Source organism: Schistocerca cancellata, chromosome 2 (assembly GCF_023864275.1).
Source record: "Schistocerca cancellata isolate TAMUIC-IGC-003103 chromosome 2, iqSchCanc2.1, whole genome shotgun sequence".
NCBI lineage: Eukaryota > Metazoa > Arthropoda > Insecta > Orthoptera > Acrididae > Schistocerca > Schistocerca cancellata.
The window spans coordinates 686,460,140-686,481,266 of NC_064627.1; the positions used below are offsets into that span (position 1 = coordinate 686,460,140).

Here is a 21,127-nt window from a genome sequence, read left to right on the forward strand (position 1 = left end):
TATAATCCTGTATTCACCTGACCAGAAGTCTTGTTCCTCCTGTCACCGAACTTCACTAATTTCCACTATATCTAACTTTAACCTATCCATTTCCCTTTTTAAATTTGCTAATCTACCTGCCCGATTAAGGGATCTGACATTCCATACTCCGATCCGTAGAACGGTAGTTTTCTTTCTCCTGATTACGACGTCCTCCTGAGTAGGCCCCGCCCGGAATATTTTACCCAAGAGAACACCATCATCATTTAACCATACAGTAAAGCTGCATGCCCTCGGGAAAAATTACGGCTGTAGTTTCCCCTTGATTTCAGCTGTTTGCAGTACCAGCACAGCAAGGCCGTTTAATGTTACAAGGCCAAATCAGTCAATCATCCAGACTGTTGCCCCTGCAACTACTGAAAAGGCTGCTCCCCCTCTTCAGAAACCACACGTTTGTCTGGCCTCTCAACAGATACCCCACCGTTGTGGCTGCACCTACTGTACGGCTATCTGCATCGCTGAGGCGTGCAAGCCTCCCCACCAACGGCGAGGTCCATGGTTCATAAACCCTACTTTCATTTAAATCTTTGTCTGCGTTATGTCGTCCATAGTGTAATAGGTATTTAGGCCGTGTTTTAAATGTTTGTATGACGATTACATTGCAAAAAATAATTGCACATTTGGTAACAAAAAATACATTTTTCACACCATTGCACAGTCAATAGAAAAAGATTACTTCGTCTTTTGTCTTAATTTTCGAAAAATTGTATATTGTACTACATAAATGTAATTAAATTCATATCCACAAAAATTCCGATTGGAAAAAGAATGATATAAAGAAGGAATGAAACACAGTGGTTGATGTGACAAAAGAGCAGAAATAAAAAAAATTACATTTAAACCAATTCATGGAGTATAAATAACGATCAAAGTCATTTCTATAAAGATTTAAAAATAAAAAAAGTTAATGATCTGACGAGACTCAAACCCACAACCCTGTGTGTGCGTAGGCATTATGCTATCCTCTACACCACGCAACCAGTCTATGTATTACTATTGAGTATCACGCAAAATTCATAATTTTTTGTTTCGTCAATTACTCGCAAACGAAGGCCCACGAGGGTGAATGGCTGCAGGGAGTGACATCTGGGATCTTAACCGACATCACCGTATATTTGGTTTCAAAAATTTGTTCCCGCTGCTGAGGACATATTGTGAATGTTGCCGACTTGTTTCCAGACTGATTAAAATCTGGTAACTTTTTTATCTGTTATTGCTTATCTACATCGTACTTGGTAAATAATTACCGTCTCAGATAAAGAAGTGAAGTATTATACTGGGTTCAGTCAAGTACAATTTTACGAGGATATCGTTTTTGTCTTTGCCTGTTACCTTTACTGAAAAATCAACCGAAATATTTTTATATCCATATACATCGGTAATATATGAGAAATCGTATTGTAAATTTGTCCCAACCTTGTAGGAGTTTGTGCAGTGGTAGGTTTTAATGCTATTTCCTCCTGTATTTCACGAAATTGTAAAATTTTAAGCGGAGACGTAGCCTGTTGTTATCGCTAATTCGTAGATTCTTGCGAATCCCTGCACTCGCGTAGCTTTAATCAATCGTCACGAGATTGTTAGAACAAGCTCGATACTGTATCTAACACTGCGGCGTATCGGGAAATCTAGAGCACGTTCGATCGTGAGTATCGCGTAGCTTTAATCAATCGTCACGAGATTGTTAGAACAAGCTCGATACTGTATCTAACACTGCGGCGTATCGGGAAATCTAGAGCACGTTCGATCGTGAGTATCGCGTAGCTTTAATCAATCGTCACGAGATTGTTAGAACAAGCTCGATACTGTATCTAACACTGCGGCGTATCGGGAAATCTAGAGCACGTTCGATCGTGAGTATCGCGTAGCTTTAATCAATCGTCACGAGATTGTTAGAACAAGCTCGATACTGTATCTAACACTGCGGCGTATCGGGAAATCTAGAGCACGTTCGATCGTGAGTATCGCGTAGCTTTAATCAATCGTCACGAGATTGTTAGAACAAGCTCGATACTGTATCTAACACTGCGGCGTATCGGGAAATCTAGAGCACGTTCGATCGTGAGTATCGCGTAGCTTTAATCAATCGTCACGAGATTGTTAGAACAAGCTCGATACTGTATCTAACACTGCGGCGTATCGGGAAATCTAGAGCACGTTCGATCGTGAGTATCGCGTAGCTTTAATCAATCGTCACGAGATTGTTAGAACAAGCTCGATACTGTATCTAACACTGCGGCGTATCGGGAAATCTAGAGCACGTTCGATCGTGAGTATCGTTTGCTGACCTACGCGGACTAGGTTCACGTTCAGTAGATCGTCATATTACTGCAAGCCCATGACCGACTGCGAGTTTATGTGTTTTTATAATTGTAACCGAGCAACATTACAATCTGTTTCACTGTTATTTACGATATTTGCTTGTGGAATTCTGATACAATGCATTCCAGTAACTTGGGCAGTGAAATGGTTTCTTCTGAGTTAAAGAATAATCAAACTCTATTTTATTACGTTTCCAAGTTGAATGTTCAGATAAATTCAGTCAAAATTACGCAAAGTGGATCTCTTGGAATCGGATTCTTCACAAATTGTATCATGTGAGAGATGGCTGTATGATTGTTGAATTAACAAAAGTTAATTGAAAAAGTGTAAAAAAGCACAAAATGGCTTTATAAATGAATAGGGAGGTTCACTGAGACATGTGAAGGATCAAGTAAAAATAAACATACTGAGCAAAATATATTTATTAATATGCATTCCACATTAATATACATATAAGATATTTTATGGTTTTGTATGTATCCAAACCAATGAAGCTATACGTATTTACAGACAGACAATACAAAAATGATTTCGACGAATAATTATACCTGTGAACAAAGGAGACCGTCACTGTTGTCACAGGTGGTTTGTTAGCTGCAGAGAATGGCTTCTGGTTAACTGAAACTGAACGGCAGTCCGTGCGATTCTGTATGTGTGGAGTACTTGTCGGACGTTGATACGTGTTAGGAGAGGCACGTTTTGATGACTCGAGTGTCAATGTGGCTAATAAATAGTACAATAAATAAATAGGGAAATAAATTAATGTGCTGTGTGGGAGGGTGGAGGGCAGGGAGCGCGCGCCTAGACGAGCAGACGGTCGTTGGCGCAGGCGGGCCCCTTGGACGGCCAGTTGCAGGCGCCGATGGACTGGTCGTAGGCGAGGTGCACGGGGCAGTTGAAGACGTGCAGCGTGTAGCGCCCCTTCCACTGGTCCCAGTGGCACGCGTAGAACTTGTCGCAGCGGTGCGGGTGCCGGAAGAGGCCGGCGCGCTGGCAGTCCACCGAGCCCTGCAGCGTCTCGTCCAGGGAGCGCAGCCCGCCGGGGCCGTACCGGTCGAAGGCGCCCGACACCGCTGACCTGCAGGCACAGTGCTTACTCCTTATGCGACGGTTCCGGCAGACAGCGTGGGGCAGCGTATAAATAAATATACAAGCTGTTTCCGAACGAGTAGAGTTGTAAAACCACCGTATGCGTCACATAGGCCGTCACAAGAAAGGGTAGACTACGGTAGTTCTCCTAGTGCCCTCAGACAGCAATGATCGTAACCGCGTTACTTGTACGTTACGTATGTTACATACCGATCGGGCATTACCTCATTTAGATCGCTTTGTGTGCGTATGCAGTCAGTGTCTTACTATTTCCCCTAGAAGCGGGGAGTGGTGAACCGTCGATACTGAGGAGATATAGTAGGCTGCATAACCTACAGAACATTTTTTCCTACATAGTTATCACCCTCCCCCCACCCTGTTACTTAAAAATAAACAGTAGTTGTAGGAAAACTAAAACTGTCAATGTTTAATTCAGGTCTTGTTCGAAAGATGTTGATTAGTAATGTGAAATAGAGAGATGTTGTATTAAAAGTTAAAAAAAAGATACAAATTTATCATATAGAGCTATAAAACGCAGTTTCCTCAAACAAAAGTTAAAATTAAAGAAAAATATTTAAAATTAAATAAAAACACATCAAACATCCGTTTCAATACTTCATCGAGCTTATATAAAACGTGTTTCTGTTATTTATAAAAAATGGTTTAAATGACTCTAAGCACTATGGGACTTAACATCTGAGGTCATCAGTCCCCTAGACTTAGAACTACTTAAACCTAACTAACCTAGGGACATCACACACATCCGTGACCGAGGCAGGATTCGAACCTGCGATCGTAGCAGCAGCGCGATTCTGGACTGAAACGCCTAGAACCGCTCGGTCACAGCGGCCGGCTTGTTATTTATAAACAACTTTCACGCTTATCAATAATAACAGGAAACTAAAGCCTTTGATCGTGATGAAGAACGCCCTATTGAGTATAAAATAACAGCAATAATTGTACTAGCTTTTTGTGTTTGTGCATGTAACCTGCACTTGCATCAAAAGTAATTGTTTTGGTTCCATAAAAGGGCAGTAGTTACCCGATGAACTAATTTTTATTACTTATAAAACGCAATTTATATTCTGTAAGGACGTAAAAATGCTCTAACACTGAACGATGTGCCGTTCTAATTATGTGTAAAACAAACAAGCAAACAAACAAAAAACAAAGACAAGTCGTCGGCTCCCAGTTTCGTTCTCTCACATTCATGTATGTATGTATGCTACGAATTGTACCGGTAATCCTACCATTTACTATGTCATTTATGGACTATACCAGAACTACAGAACCGTAGTTTTGGTAGAGCACAACTGTAGGGACACGTGGTTAAAAAGTTCCCCGGACACAATACCAGGTAGTCACAAGTACCTCCAGGATTTCAGAAGACGACTCCGCGAAAACCATGAGACATACAGATAAATGCGAGCATCTCTCTAGGTTTCAATTCGTGATACGCCCCGTGCCGTAGTTGCAGAGTGTGCGACTAGGGGCAACCACGTTAGCACATGTGGAGCAATCCTCCACTCACGAGGAGAATATGTATGTTTTGTTGTTTTTTGGGGGGGGGGGGGGGAAGAGACCAAACAGCGAGGTCATCGGTCTCATCCCGTTAGGGAAGGAAGTCGGCCGTGCCCTTTCATAGGAACCATCCCGGCATTTGTCTGGAGTGATTTAGGGAAATCCCAGAAATCGTAAATCAGGATGGCCGGACGCGGGATTGAACCGTCGTCCTCCCGAATGCGAGTCCAGTGTGCTGGGCAGTCGACTTCTAAAACGATGGGGGAACGTATTAATAACGATGCATTGGTCATCCACTTAAAAGAGCACACTGCTGAGTTTGGAGCAGTGTGGATAATGTATACCTGGTGCACTGCAGTCATTCGATCCTGCATTGCCAACGAAAGTAATGGCTGCGAAGTGGTGTTTATGTGGCAGTTGGGTCTGTGCAGTCAGCACTACGAAGTGGTGTTTATGTGGATCTGTGCAGTCAGCACAGAAATTTATCCATGTTGATGATGTTTGAACTCCGTGGCTATGGACTCAGTTACTTGAAGAAATACAGCAACAAGACACTTTTTATACTGCAAAAAATGTGGCTGGTTATGCCACATTTCTTTAAGTTATTCAGTGCCGTAAGATGGCTTGAAGCGGAGACGTGGAAGAACGACAGAACAGGGCTATTACATTTGGATGTTTCAAACCAATTGAAATTTCTCTTGCCAGTGAATCCTGGTCTGTCTCAATCAGTTTCCGAGTGAACGTTGCGAAGGGAACTGCTTGCAATGGGTATTCGGAGTCGGGTATGTAGCTGAAGGCCGTTGCTCACAGCAGCAGATAAATCTGCATGTCTTCAGTGGGCCACATTACAGAGATACTGAACACCAGTTAAGTGGTGGCGTGTAGTGCGTTCCAATGAATCGCGATTATGGCCCTATTCACATTATGTGAGACACCGAGTGCACCGACAGCGCAATGTGGTGTTTAACCCACGCTATGTGGAGAGTGTAATTCAGGGTGCAGTTGGTTCTGTGATGATTGTGGCGTTTTTCGTACCAAGACTTGGGCGCACTCATTCACTTTACCATGATCATGATGAGCGTGCTTTGACCATTCCAGTCTTCCAAGATGACAATCGGCATGTTCGCAGGGCTGTACGAATATCTCCCTTGTTTGATGAACACTTAGGCGGATGTCGCATGTCGATTGCCTGCTAAATCACTCGATCTTATCGACATAGAAAATGTCTGGGACTAATTGGAACAATGGGTGAGACATAGCAATGAACACTGTCGCAGTCTGAACCTTCTAATCATCAATGAGTGGCTTCAGCTGGGTAAGACACACCTTGAGAAACTTGTGGACTACCTTCGTTGCCATATTGAGGCCATTATCAAAGCTAGACGCGGTGTGACGTGGTATTACCGTGTTGTCTCCCGGTTGTGATGAATTTTGTGTCTGTTGTGCTTATTTCGGCAGACGATGGATCGGACAATTTCGACTTAATATGTGTATATAGCAGTCGTTACGGTGTTATTCAAGAAAGAAAATTAAAAAAAAAAAAACGACCAGTCTCCCACATATAACTAACTGCCTGAATGGGACGGAGATCGGTAGACGTCATGTATATGTACAAATAAAGAAATGATTACAATTTCAGGAAAATTAGATGATTTATTCAGTAGAAAAAGCTCTAAAAAGTGAGCAAGTCAATACCGCGTTGTTCCACCCCGGGCCCCTGTGCGAACAATTATTCGGCTTGACACTGATTGACAGAATTTCTGTCCAAATTCTGTCCAATTGGCGCGTTAGATCGTCAAGATCTCGGGGGGCCCTCCCTCAACTGGTGAGAGATCCGGTGACCTTGCTGGCCAAGGTAGGGTTCGGCAAGCACGAAGACAAGGAGTAGAAACTCCCGCCGTGTGCAGGTAGTAGTATGTTGCTAAAATGTAAGCCCGGCTTGCCATGAACGGCAACAAGACGGGGCCTAGAATATCGTCGACGAACCGCTGTGCTGTAAGGGCGTTGCGAACGACAACCAAAGGTGTCCTGCTATGAAATGAGACGGTACCCCGAATCATCACTCCTGGTTGTCGGGCCTTATGGCCGATGACAGTCAGGTCTCCAGACACGTATCCGCTGGTCATCGGGGCTCAGTTCGAAGTGGGGCTCATCACAGAAGACAACTCTACCGCAGTGAATGAGATTCCAGGTCGAATGTGCCTGACACCACTGCAAACGGACTACTTGGAGTGTAGTTGGCACAACAGGCACCTTGAGGTCAGCCCGCTTTCTGTGAGGCACCTGTTAATGGTCGTTATGGCCACTGAAACACCAGTTGCACTCCAGATCGATGATGATGATGAATCCGTGGCTCTGCGTGCCTTTGTGACAACTGCTCGGACCTCACGCTCTCTCGTCTCTCTAGATCGATCCCTTCCTTCTCGACGCTGTCGTTCGGCCATGGTTCACCCATACCTGCTAACATCATCGAATGGTAGTAGCATCGCTCCTCATTAAATGTCAAACAATTCGCTGGTTACTCCAACCGGCTTCTTTGAGCCCAACTACACGCCCTCTCTGAAATGCTGATACTGGTGTATATTACTCGCGCGCCTGTCTGCGAGGCGTAGTTACTGTGCACCTGAGATGAAATTCGCAAAGACTTTACGCCCTGATATCGACATGTCCCTTTGCCAGGTGCGCGGTGAAACTGCGCTCCAGCATCACACATTCATCCATCAGCCACCAAAGTTTACTATAAAAAAATACTATTTTGCGTTTTCCGTCGGCAGCAGTTTCAATATGAGTTTGTGATCAATTTGCATAACTCCTTCGTGGTGTGTCGTGCTTTTTATATTGGCTTAAGAGTGTACGTCAGTTTTTCTAATGGCGTTCTGGTGTAATTTCATGAGTACTGGAATGTTCTTAACTGCGTAGGACTAATTTGTTCCTGTGTTTTCTTTTTCTCTGCTGTCTTTATTTTAATCCCTCCACACATAATAATAATAATTGGGAAGTAGAACTATAAGGAAAATAATGAATTCACACAAAACGATAGACTCCTAGCAATTCGAAAGCAGTATCGAAAAATAGCGGAACCTAGAAAATATTACAGAAACCAATGAAAGAGGTGACTGATATTCTCTGGTCATTTGTATAGAGTCCATGACGACAGATGAATCAAAAGAGCTTCAAGCATTTTTGGAAAAAGAACTCAACAGGAAGCAGGGTTCAACAGGTAGAGAAAGAAAGAGATTTTCACTCTGCAGCGGAGTGTGCGCTGATATGAAACTTCCTGGCAGATTAAAACTGAGTGCCGGACCGAGACTCAAACTCGGCACCTTTGCCTTCCGCGGGCAAGTGCTCTATCAGCTGAGCTACTCAAGCACGACTCAGGTCCCGTCCTCACAGCTTTACTTCTGCCAATATCTCATCTCCTACCGTCCAAACTTTACAGAAGCTCTCCTGCGAGCCTTGCACAACTAGCACTCTTGAAAGAAAGGATATTGCGGAGACATGGCTTAGCCACAGCCTGGGTGATGTTTCCAGAATGAGATTTTCACTCTGCAGCGGAGTGTGCGCTGATATGAAACTTCCTGGCAGATTAAAACTGTGTGCCGGACCGAGACTCGAACTCGGAACCTTTGCCTTTCGCGGGCAAGTGCTCTACCAGCTGAGCTACCCAAGAACGACTCACGCCCCGTCCTCAGAGCTTTACTTCTACCAGTATCTTCGCAGGAGAGCTTCTGTAAAGTTTGGAAGGTAGGAGATGAGATACTGGTAGAAGTAAAGCTGTGAGGACGGGGCGCGAGTCTTGCTTGGATAGCTCAGCTGGCAGAGCACTTGCCCGCGAAAGGCAAAGGTCCCGAGTTCGAGTCTCGGTCCGGTACACAGTTTTAATCTGCCAGGTAGTTTCAGGTAGAGAAAGATTTACAAAGAAAGATCATACAACAGGAAGAAACAACAGATAGAAGGAAGCATAGTGTAGGGGTGAAGGCTTTTTGGAGGGAAAAGGAAAGTAAAACAAAGACAGGGAAAGAACTGAAATTGGCACGTGGTTCTAAGGATGCTACCAGATGATAATGGAGTAACGTCCAAACACCTTAGTGGTCAGTGAACAGTGAACGTGACTAGTGGAGGAAGTGTCCCATGGACCCAATATTTTCTTCGATCCGGGCTGATTTGAAGGAAATATTCCTTACCAACGGAAAAAAAGCCCGCCTCGTCTAATACTTCCTTCTTTTCTTCCTGTTGCTGTTGTTGTTCATGGTATCTTTCGAATTAAACGAGTAATAAATCCTCTTTCCGAGAACACAGAGATTAGAGGTAGGTGTCAGTTCTGTAGACTGTCTACATCAGAATTCTAAGGGTGCTCGTAGTCTGGTATTATGTACAAAGTCGAATCTGCGGATTTCTGGCAAACGGAATATTTTGGAGAACCATTTTTCTTTCGCCAAATACAAAAAAAGGGAAGATAGTCTCCTAAAGACGTTGAAGAGTTTGAAAATTTCCGTCTTCGCCATCTCTTTAGAACATACTGGGTGTAAAATCTTAGGTCCATAAAATGAAATCTAATATCTTGGCCGATACCGAAATGAAGCTTCGTTGAGCTTGGGGAGAGAGAGACTACATTTTTTCCTCTTTTTCTTCTATTGGGTGAGATTACGAATCGCAATCCAACACAGGGAACAGAATTCAACATTTCTTCATATACAAACATTACGTCTCGCCGCGCAGAGGCCGCGCGGTTAGAGGCGCTGTGTCAAGGATTCTGCAGCCCCTCCCGCCGGAGATTCGAGTCCTCACGGGGCATGGATGTGTATGTTGTTCTTAGCATAAGTTAGTTTAGGTAGTGTGTAAGTCTAGGGAGCGATGACCTCAGCAATTTGGACCCTTAGGAATTCACACACACACACACACACACACACACACACACACACACACACAAGCATTTGTCTCGACACAAGGTAATGTCACAATGATGACTGGTTAAAACTTCCGAAAACCTTGAGTTCGTTTTTCCAGTGTGACAGATGCTGTCAGTTCAAGTCTGAGTGTGATACCAAAGTATAAGTGATTATAAGTTTCTTTTACGGATAGGAAATGAGATATGAAATAAGTCCAGATCATGCAAGACACGTTTTTGTGTCTGTAGAGTTCGGGGAAGAATGCGACATTCCGTTGATTACCAGGCCTCTAGAGACTAATGGAAACGACATAGTGGGTGTGTGATTCATGAAAGCCCGTGTGATTCATACTGTGGAACCATTTGCTCTTCGTCGCGAGCAGTCACAGTGTCATACTCCACGGGAGAGGCGAATAGGCTGGCCGGAGTGACCGTGCGGTTCTAGGCGCTACAGTCTGGAGCCGAGTGACCGCTACGGTCGCAGGTTCGAATCCTGGCTTGGGCATGGATGTGTGTGATGTCCTTAGGTTAGTTAGGTTTAATTAGTTCTAAGTTATAGGCGACTGATGACCTCAGAAGTTAAGTCGCTAGTGCTCAGAGCCATTTGAACCATCTGAAAAGGCGAATAGCTGGAAGTGAGCCATAAGAAACCGCTGTCAGTGGAGTGAGTTCACAGACACGGCGTGGCACGCTGTCGACACGCCGTCATAGATGGCAGTGGCCTTTTACGCCCGGATTCCTTCTCTGGCGGCAGGATGCAGAAGACTGCAGCTCTTGCAATAGTGCACGCATACCAGTAGGCTAGATTCTGATGGAATGTGTCTTGTTTGCAGATGAGAGAGCAGCCCACAATATATCATATGACGGGAAGTGTGACAAGCGTCTTCTAACAATAAAATTAACTCTTCAGTTGCAACTTCCGGGCTGAGAGGCCGTGGTCGATGTATAAAATTTCTACCTGACGTTTCGTCTCCATCTGCAGGAGACATTTTCTGTGGTCTTTCGGCTACTGCCACTGAGGCTCCAGGTACTCTCGCATTTATGGAGCGCAGAGAGGGCACCACCATTCGTCACGAGATGCAGACGGTATGCCTATCTTTGGAAGGCGTCATCATTCTCGATTAAGAGTAATCGATTGTCATTCTGCTGGCACAACGTCGACATCCATATTTTGTCTAACTTTAGTACTTCCTCTTTTCTATTAAAATTGTTATGGTGTTTGTGAAGCAATAGAGCTTCTATGAATCGGGGGAAGACTTTAATATCAGTTGTACTTCAGTATCATGTTGTAATTATGAATCCACTCTTTAATTAACCACGTTATTACTTTTCTTTGTGCTTATTTAGACGCCGAAGTTCTCAGTCGATAATGCTAGGGGCGTTCAATAAGTAACGCAACAGATTTTTTTTGAGAGCAGGTTGGTTTCGTACAGCATTCCAATACACCATAGTATTCCTCACTCTTTTGGCTACTAAGCCTATTTTTCACAATAACATGACCATCATCCACGTACTACTTCCCGCGAAGTGCGTCTTTCACTGGTGACAAACAAATGGATGTCGGAAGGTGCGAGCTCCGGGCTGTACAGTGGATGAAGTTTTGTGAGCTCCTCTCGGGTGCGTTGTCATGGAGAAGTTCTACATCTACATCTACATCTACATCTACATCTACATTTATACTCCGCAAGCCACCCAACGGTGTGTGGCGGAGGGCACTTTACGTGCCACTGTCATTACCTCCCTTTCCTGTTCCAGTCGCGTATGGTTCGCGGGAAGAACGACTGCCGGAAAGCCTCCGTGCGCGCTCGAATCTCTCTAATTTTACATTCGTGATCTCCTCGGGAGGTATAAGTAGGGGGAAGCAATATATTCGATACCTCATCCAGAAACGCACCCTCTCTAAACCTGGGCACCAAGCTACACCGCGATGCAGAGCGCCTCTCTTGCAGAGTCTGCCACTTGAGTTTGCTTAACATCTGCGTAACGCTATCACGCTTACCAAATAACCCTGTGACGAAACGCGCCGCTCTTCTTTGGATCTTCTCTATCTCCTCCGTCAACCCGACCCGGTACGGATCCCACACGTATGAGCAATACTCAGGTATAGGTCGAAAGAGTGTTTTGTAAGCCACCTCCTTTGTTGATGGACTACATTTTCTGAGGACTCTCCCAATGAATCTCAACCTGGCACCCGCGTTACCAACAATTAATTTTATATGATCATTCCACTTCAAATCGTTCCGTACCTATACTCCCACATCTTTTACCTGTTTGTTCCGCTATCATATAATCATACAATAAAGGATCCTTCTTTCTATGTATTCGCAATACATTCCACTTGTCTATGTTAAGGGTCAGTTGCCACTCCCTGCACCAAGTGCCCATCCGCTGCAGATCTTCCTGTATTTCGCTGTAATTTTCTAATGCTGCAACTTCTCTGTATACTACAGTATCATCCGCGAAAAGCCTCATGGAACTTTTGACAATATCTACTAGGTCATTTATATAGAGGGTGTTACAAAAAGGTACGGCCATACTTTCAGGAAACATTCGTCACACACAAAGAAAGAAAATATGTTATGTGGACATGTATCTGGAAACGCTGACTTTCCATGTTAGAGCTGATTTTATTACTTCTCTTCAAATTACATTAATCATGGAATGGAAACACACAGCAACAGAACGTACCAGCGTGACTTCAAACACTTTGTTACAGGAAATGTTCAAAATGTCCTCCGTTAGTGAGGATACATGCATCCACCCTCCGTCGCATGGGTGCGCTGATGCAGCCCTGGAGACTGGCGTATTGTATCACAGCCGTCCACAATACGAGCACGAAGAGTGTCTACATTTGGTACCGGGGTTGCGTAGACAAGAGCTTTCAAATGCCCCCACAAATGAAAGTCAAGAGGGTTGAGGTCAGGAGAGCGTCGAGGCCATGGAATTGGTCCGCCTCTACCAATCCATCGGTCACCGAAACTGTTGTTGAGAAGCGTACGAACACTTCGACTGAAATGTGCGGGAGCTACATCGTGCATGAACCACATGTTGTGTCGTACTTGTAAAGGCACATGTTCTAGCAGCACAGGTAGAGTATCCCGTATGAAATCATGGCGGTGAATCGAGGAAGTATAGTACATACTGACGAAACTAAAATGAGCTCTAACATGGAAATTAAGCGTTTCCGGACACATGTCCACATAACATGTTTTCTTTATTTGTGTGTGAGGAATGTTTACTGAAAGTTTGGCCGTACCTTTTTGTAACACCCTGTATATTGCGAAGTTCGTTTCCAGTTTTGAGGCGACGAACACGCTGAAGTCGTTCCTTTAGTTCCTTCAATTTCCCGAGGGTGTGTGCGGTCGGCTGTCACGCGGGAGATCGGGCAGGTTGGCGCGATCTTCGTGCAATGATGACAGACGCATTGACCAACGAATTACCGTGCTTTTGTTTACTGCCAGGTGTGCGTAGACATTCTGCAAGCGCCTATAACTATCTGAGACGCCCTGATTTTCCGCCAAAAGAAAGCTAGTGACAGCTCTGGCGAAATTGGCGGAGAAAAAATGTGTCTCATTACTTACTGAACGCCCCTGGTAATATTTAATACGTTTTTTGCTGGTCTCTTCCTTTCCGTCAGCATTTTGTAGCGCACGAGTAACTTACCCGTCGACGGCTGCTGCTGCCTCGGCCGCGGCTGCGGTGACGATGGCGGCTGCGGGGGCGGCGGTGACCACCGGCACGGCAGCCACCGCGGGGGCGGCGGTGACGACGCGGGCAGACACTGCGGGCACCGCCGCCAGCACGGGGGCGGCCGTGACGACGCGGGCAGGCAGTGCGGGGGCGGCGGCTGTGAAGAGCCGCGTGGCCGGCGTCACCGACACGACGGCGGCAGGGGCTGAGGTCACCGCCAGCGGGAGGCCTGCGGCTGCTGCCGAGGCTGACTGGCCCGCCGCGGCGAAGCGCGCTGGGCCGCGCAGGCGCACCTGTAAGCCGCAGGTCCTCAAAGATTAGCACGCGCGAGGAAAAGTGCTTCTACTCCCTCCCCACAGCCGAAGCAGAGCGTAGCTGCTCAGGAACGACCTCTGCGACACACTCAGAAAAAAAAACAGTGACTGAGTGACTGATGCATTGTGGACTTCCTTTCATTTCCTGACACGGTTACATTACAATGTGTCTGTGTGTGTAAAAGAAGGTTACCATCTCTGATTTTTGACATACCAGTTTCAACTGAAATATTCGATTCCGTATAAATTTCGGTCAAACTTGGGATAATTTTCTTATTTAAATCGTATATTTCTAAACTATAGGTATTTCTGGATGTTTCCACTCGTCAGAAAACTATTTTGCTGTCAGTATGTTATTATTATTTATATCGACATATTTCATAATATCGATCTTGTACCATGAAAATTAGTCCTCACAATTTTAAAAGTATATGATCTGAAATGAATTCTACGTTAGGTGCAATAATATGTATTTTTAACGTTACGTTTAAACAAAATCTCTGTCTTGATTTATAACTTTATTAATTTTACTATCAATAATGAAATAGAATTTATAAAATAACCTGAAATTTCTTTTTTTCATATTGTCAAAATTTGAAGCCTTTCTTATTAATCGTTAGGCCAATAAATCTTATTGATTGGCGACTCCATGGAGTGTTCTGTGCACCACGACCAGATAATGGATATAACTGGAAGGAGAATCAGCGTTGGTCGAAATCAACCACGGCTAAATCAAGACCAGGAAGACCTGATGTACTGATGGATAGGGACCGTCAGGCACTGCAGAGATTGGTTGTGAGAAAAGTCGCATGAAATCAAAAGGAATAACTTTAGAGGTCCCAAGTCTTACCAGCAGTCCAGCCAGCTCAACGACTGTACACAGGGAGTCAAAAAGAACGGGGTGCGACCGTCTAGCTACTGTTCATAGGCCACACATTTCTGGAGTCATTGCCAAACGACGCCAGAGGACGTGTGAACAACAACACCACTGGACAGTGGAATGCCGGAAAGAACGATTTGCGATGGAAGTGTTTGGTTTTGGCGAATGCCTGGAGAATATTACCTACCATCGTGTCTAGTGGCAACAGTGAAGTGCGGAAGATGCGGTATTACGGTATGGGGAAGATTTTTGTGGTTACGTGCGCCCCCCTTATTCCTTTAAGAAAATGCTAAATGAGCTAGGACATGGCCACATTTTACATCACTGTGTAGGGTGTACAGTAGAGGAACAATTTAGAGACTAGACACGGGAGAGTAGAGCATCCAGCCTTCCTTGCTTAGCCGTCTTGCACTTCCTGTCGATAGACGTTTGTATTCCTTTTCACCTGCTTCATTTACTGCATTTTTACATTTTCTCCAGTCATCAATTACATTCAATGTCTCTTGTGTTACCCAAGGATTTCGAATAGCCCTCGTCTTTTTACGCACTTAATCCTGTGCTGCCTTCACTACTTCATCTCTCAAAGCTTCCCATACTTCTTCTACTGTATTTCTTTCTCCTATAATTGTTAATCGTTCCCCAATTCTCTCTCCGAAACTCTCTACAACTTCTGATTCTTTCAGTTTATCTAGGTCCCATCTCCTTAAATTTCGACCTTTTTGCAGTCTCTTCAGTTTTAATCAACAGTTCATAACCATAAACTATGGTCAGAGTCTACCTCTGCCCCTAGAAATGTCTTACAAGTTAAAACCTGGTTCCTAAAACTCTGTATTACTATTATATAATCTATCTGAAACCTTCCAGTGTCTCCAGGCCTCTTCCGCGTATACAGGTTTCTTTCATGATTCTTAAACTAAGTGTTAGCTATGATTAAGTTATGCTCTGCGCAAAATTCTACCAGACGGCTTCTTCTTTCATTTCTTAACTCCAATCCGTATTCACCTACTATGTTTCCTTCTCTCCCTTTTCCTACTCTCGAATGTCAGTCACCCATGACTATTAAATTTTCGTCTCCCTTCACTATTTGAATAATTTCTTTTATCTCATCATACATTCCATCAATCTCTTCATCATATGCAGAGCTAGTTGGCATATAAACTTGTACTACTGTAGTAGGCGTGGGCTTTGTGTCTACCTTGGTCACGATAATGCGTTCACTATGCTGTTTGTAGGGGCTTACCCGAACTCCTATTTTTTTATTCATTATTAAACCTACTCCTGCATTACCCCTATTTGATTTTGTATTTATGACCCTGTATTCATCTGACCAGAAGTCTTGCTCCTCCTGCCACCGAACTTCACTAATTCCCACTATACCTAACTTTAACCTATCCATTTCCCTTTTTAAATTCTCTGGCCTACATACCCGATTAAGGGGTCTCATATTCCACGCTCCGACCCGTAGAACGGCAGTTTTCTTTCTCCTGATAACGGCGTCCTCCTGAGTAGTCCCCTCCTGTAGATCCAAATGGGGGACTGTTTTACCTCCAGAATATTTTACCCAAGAGGACACCACCATTAATTAACCATACAGTAAAGCTGCATCTCCTCGGGAAAAATTATGGCTGTAGTTTCCCATTGCTTTGAGCCGTTCGCAGTACCAGCACAGCAAGGCCGTTTTGGTTAATGTTACAAGGCCAGATCAGTCAATCATCCAGACTGTTGTCCCTGCAACTACTGAAAAGGCTGCTGTCCCTCTCCAGGAACCACACGTTTGTCTGGCCTCTCAACCTCTATTACATCTACGGTACGGCTCTCTGTATCACCGAGGCACGCACGCCTTCCCACCAACGGAATGATCCATGGTCCATGGATCCTATAGTTACGAAATATCGAAGCTTGCACTATTGCATTTTACAAGGGAACAACAAGAAACGAAGACAGAAACTGTCAATTTGCAGCTGTCACAAAATTTCTTTACGAAGTAATGAAATGTTAGTGTGTTTTAATACCTTTTTACGAATCACCGCCTTCAGACCCAAAAATACGTATCTCACTTGATTAGACAATGCACTTATAGTCCTGTGGCTCCATCTTTACGTGTCTTTTGTTCAGTTTTATTTTTACATAGTTTTCTCTACATCTGGAGATGGGTTTACAAGGGATAGACATAAAGTTTTAATTATCACCTCGAAAAAATACAGTTATATAATTAGTTTTTGTTTATTGACACCGTAGTTCCGTAGCGCGCCGCTAGAGGAGCCACAAGGAAGTGGCACAGCCCGTTGATACAGTGGAGTATCGTGAGGTAAATAATTTTCTGCATTTGAAGGGGAAGAACGATGCAACAGTTCACAATGACTTGGTGGAAATATGTAACAACAGTAAACCATCATATGACACAGTGGCTAGGTGTCGCAGTCGTTTTCAGAATAGTCAAACAAGTATGAATGATGAAGAACGAAGTGTCAGACCATCTCTCTGTGGAGAAATGGGAATTGCAAACGTGGAGATCCTGGTGCTCGAAGTCCGACCTATCACAATGGAAGTGATAATAGAGAAAGTAAAAATCAGTTAATGATCAGTTTTCAACATCTTGCGCGACAGTTTGAACTTGATGAAGTTTGCAGGGAGCTGGGTCTCTCGACTCCTTACGCTCATCAAAAAAAGGTCACCAAACTGAAGGAGCAGCAGAAATGTTGGAGCTATGTCAGACCAATGCAGATTGTTTTGGTCGCCTAGTCCCCATGAAGGAACGCTGGATGTATCAGTATGACACTTAGACATAGGAACAAAGCGAGTAGTGACATCATGAGAATTCACAACCGCTCAAAAAGTCTAAAACCCAACCATAATCGGATAAGGTGAGCTGAGTGTTTTTTCGGACTGCCACGATGTCGTGCTAAGAGGTTATGCTCGTTAGCGACAACCGCCACTGGAGCGTTCTACAGAAAACACCTGACGAGGTTATAGGAAGCTATCAACACTTAGTGTCGAGGGATGTAGTCTCAGCTGGTGTTTTTGTTCCATGGCAACTGTCCAACTAATTCTGCACAGGAAAAAGTCACACAGTCTCACACCACATTCTTCTGACATGGGACCCATTCTCCTCTTCTTCTAACCTCGGATGACGAAACTGTTGCGCAGTACGAATGACCAGAATAATGGCGAGGTGATTTTAGAAGCGGAACGTTTACCGAACGGCCAGAATACGGGTTTATACAACCCAGGTCACCGCCAAACGACCCATCTTAGGAAAACGAGTGTCCCATGGAAGAGTGAATACACAGAGAAGGTATAGCTCCATCTCCGATCTTAGTTGTCGCAACTTGATTTTTCGAGGTGACTATTAAAACTTTATGATTACACCCTAAGCACCTAATATCTAAAACAATGAATAACTAATGCAACACAGCTTTTTCTCTGAAAGCAGGTTGCTTTTATTAAAGATTCCAATAGACCACATAATTCCCCACTCCCTTGGCTACAAAATCCTGTTTTTCAACTTGATCACCATTCAATGCCCCGGTCTTACGCTATCTTATTGAGAGGGCCTGTATGCCCGCATGTTGCCACTCTACTGGTTAACAAGGGAGTCAACGTCTTGCTGCATCAATAACCTTCCCATCCAGCGGAATGAATCCTTCATCGGACCAAATACAGTGAAGTCGTAAGGTGCGAAATCCGGGCTGTAGGATGGATGAGGAAGAACAGCCCAATGAAGTTTTGTGAACTCGTCTCAGGTGGGCAGACTTATGAGTGGCCTTGCTTTGTCGTGGACAAGTTCGTTTGCATTTTTGTGGCGACGAACACATTGAAGTCGTTTCTTCAGTTTCCTGAGGGTAGCACAATACACTTCAGACTTGTTAAGGATTTCTGTTTTGTTTCTGGTTGTGATGAACCCATGTTTCATCGCCTGTGACGATGTTAACGCGCAAGCAGTTCAGCACAGATCGCCCTTCATTACCCTTTATGTGGTACTCTGTTAGGTGGCGAGGAACCCCGCAAGCAGACGCCCTTGACTACCCAAATTGGTGGATGTGTGCCAGCATTACCAACAGAGACGCCTACTTGAGCTGCGAGGTGTCTGATTGTGATCCATTGTTCACCTCGAAGGAGAGTGTCCGCACGTTCCAACACTGGAGGAGTCTCAGCTGTGTGCGGTCGGCTGACACGCGGGAAATCGGACAGATTTTCCCGATCTCGTTGGCATGAGTCACTGTGCGTTTGTTCACTGCCAGGTCTCTGTAGACATTCTGCAAGCAGTTTCGAGTATCTACGATGCTCCGGTTTCCCTCCAAAGGAAACTCAGTGACTGCTCTCTCCGCACCTCCGTTACAGATGCAATTTTGAAGGCTACGTATAACGCCGCCAACTGTCGGGACTTCCTGAAACTATAGGGGCTGAAGCAAGAATATTCCACGTAGTCCCACAATAAATTTCGCATTTTTCAACCGAAATTGGCTAAGGAAAAGAAATGTGTTGTATTACTTACTAAAAGCTCCTCGTAGATGTTTTGTCAGCGGCTGGATACAGAAATATGATACTGATACACATTCTTCATCAGGCGCGCTCACATGCACTGTGACGTCTACTCCATACCGCCTGGCTTTCGTTCTGTGCCATGGACAGGCAATCATTGTAGGTCATACCACTCGCTCCTTCTGGTTCCTGGATTTATCCCTTACCATCTGCGCCCATCCTGTCCGCCTCTCCCCCACCCTAACCTACATTGGCCTCACCCTTGACCGTCACCTCACCTGGATACCTCATCTCCGCTCCATCCAATGCAAAGCGTACAACTGCCTCCGACTCCTCAAACTCCTCTCTGGCCGCACATGGGGTTGCACCCCTCTACATCCTCCACACCTACGAACCCTTAATCCGTACCATCCTTTGTTATGCCAGTTTCGCCTGGCTATCCGCCCCCCCCCCCAATTCTATAAGTCGCTCCAGATCCTCGAGCGCCATGTACTCCACCTCACCTTCCGTATACAACTCCCGTCCCCCATGCGGATCCTCTACGACCTCATTCCTTTTCCCCTTCTGCTCCTATTGTTCGAACATATCCTCATACTCTACAGCTCCCGCCGCCTTGACCCCCTCACCCCCTGGTTGCTCCTCTCCAACCCCCACCCTCTGCCACACCTTCACTGTTGTGTCCCCCCTACCCTCCATCTCTACACCCTTCATCTCCTTTCCCAAGGTGGCTTTTGTCAACTCCCCCTCTCAGATGATGCCCTCTCTCCCTCCATTTATCCCTCCTATCACCTCTGATCCCCACCCCCCTCCTTTCCTCTGTCCTTTCCCTGGACTCCCTCTTTGCCCCTTCCATCCTGTTTTCTCCCTGCCTAACCTCCCTCAGCCTCCCTCCCCCCCAAGTCCTTTTGTATTCCCCTCTTCTGCCTTTCCCCACTCCCTGTTGCGTCTGCCCAGCCCCCCCCCCCCCCCTCTTTTGGGTCCTCGTCCTCCATCGGCTCCTCTCCCCCTTCCCCCACTTCGTTTTTCCTCTCCTTCCCTCCCTTTTATATCCCATCATCTCTCCAGGTTCCCCCTGTCTGTCCTCGGCTGTGGTATGTCATATTTGTGCCAACTTATTAGTTCAGTGTTCAAGTGAGTGTTCAGTGTTTGTGACTCTTCCCAAAGTGTTGCGAACAGAAATCATGCTGTCGCTGGATGTGAATTTTATATCTCTTGCGAACAGAAACCATACTGTCTGTCTATTATTTTACCTGTCTGTTTCATACGTATCTTATTAGCATCATCAACCCTTTGTTCTATGTTTTAAGTTCCACGATTTTCCGCCATTTTACATTTAAGTCACCGATTTTATCGCCTGCTTTTATTATTTATTATCTTCATCTTGTTAAAACAAATTCTGTAGGCTGAAGAGCTGCGTACTAAGCTGCTGCCAGAGCGCCCCCTTCGGGGGGAATCGAAACACAATAAAGAAAAAAAAAAATGTTCCACGGACGTGAAAACACACCAACAGCAGGAGAGCCGAGCGCAGCGCGCCGGCGGCACTCACCTGTGGCTCCCTGCAGACGCACTGCGCGCCCAGCTTGGCGACGAGCAGCGGGTTGGCGTCGCTGACGCGGCTCACCACGACGACCGGCGTGTCGGGCGGCAGGCTGCCCGCGCGCCGCACGCCGCCCTCCTCCTCCACGGACGCCGCCGCAGCCGCCGGCCTCAGCGTCGTTGTCAGCACGGGCGCGGGCGCCGCCGTCGTCGACGTCACACCGCCTGCAGGAGCCACAGCAGAGCTTTCGTAGTCCAGGTGGTGTTGCTCAGGACCACACTCCAGCTCACTGTTAGCTAACTTCACTTATCTTGTCAGTTTCTTAATTTGTCTTCTTTCATAAATTACACTGTCTGACAAAAAAAAAA

At 45.3% G+C, this 21,127-nt stretch overlaps 1 protein-coding gene across 1 annotated transcript in view; it reads right to left on the minus strand.

Annotated features, from left to right (window-relative positions):
- Nucleotides 1-3,159: 3,159 nt before the first annotated feature.
- LOC126157560 (uncharacterized) overlaps nucleotides 3,160-21,127 on the minus strand; it is a 203,785-nt gene continuing 185,817 nt past the window's right edge. Inside the window, exons 15-17 of the mRNA XM_049916383.1 lie at nucleotides 20,769-20,983; nucleotides 13,520-13,839; nucleotides 3,160-3,436 (exon numbers count right to left, since the gene is read on the minus strand). Coding sequence (XP_049772340.1) covers nucleotides 3,160-3,436; nucleotides 13,520-13,839; nucleotides 20,769-20,983 — 812 coding nt within the window. The remainder of the gene's footprint in view (nucleotides 3,437-13,519; nucleotides 13,840-20,768; nucleotides 20,984-21,127) is intronic.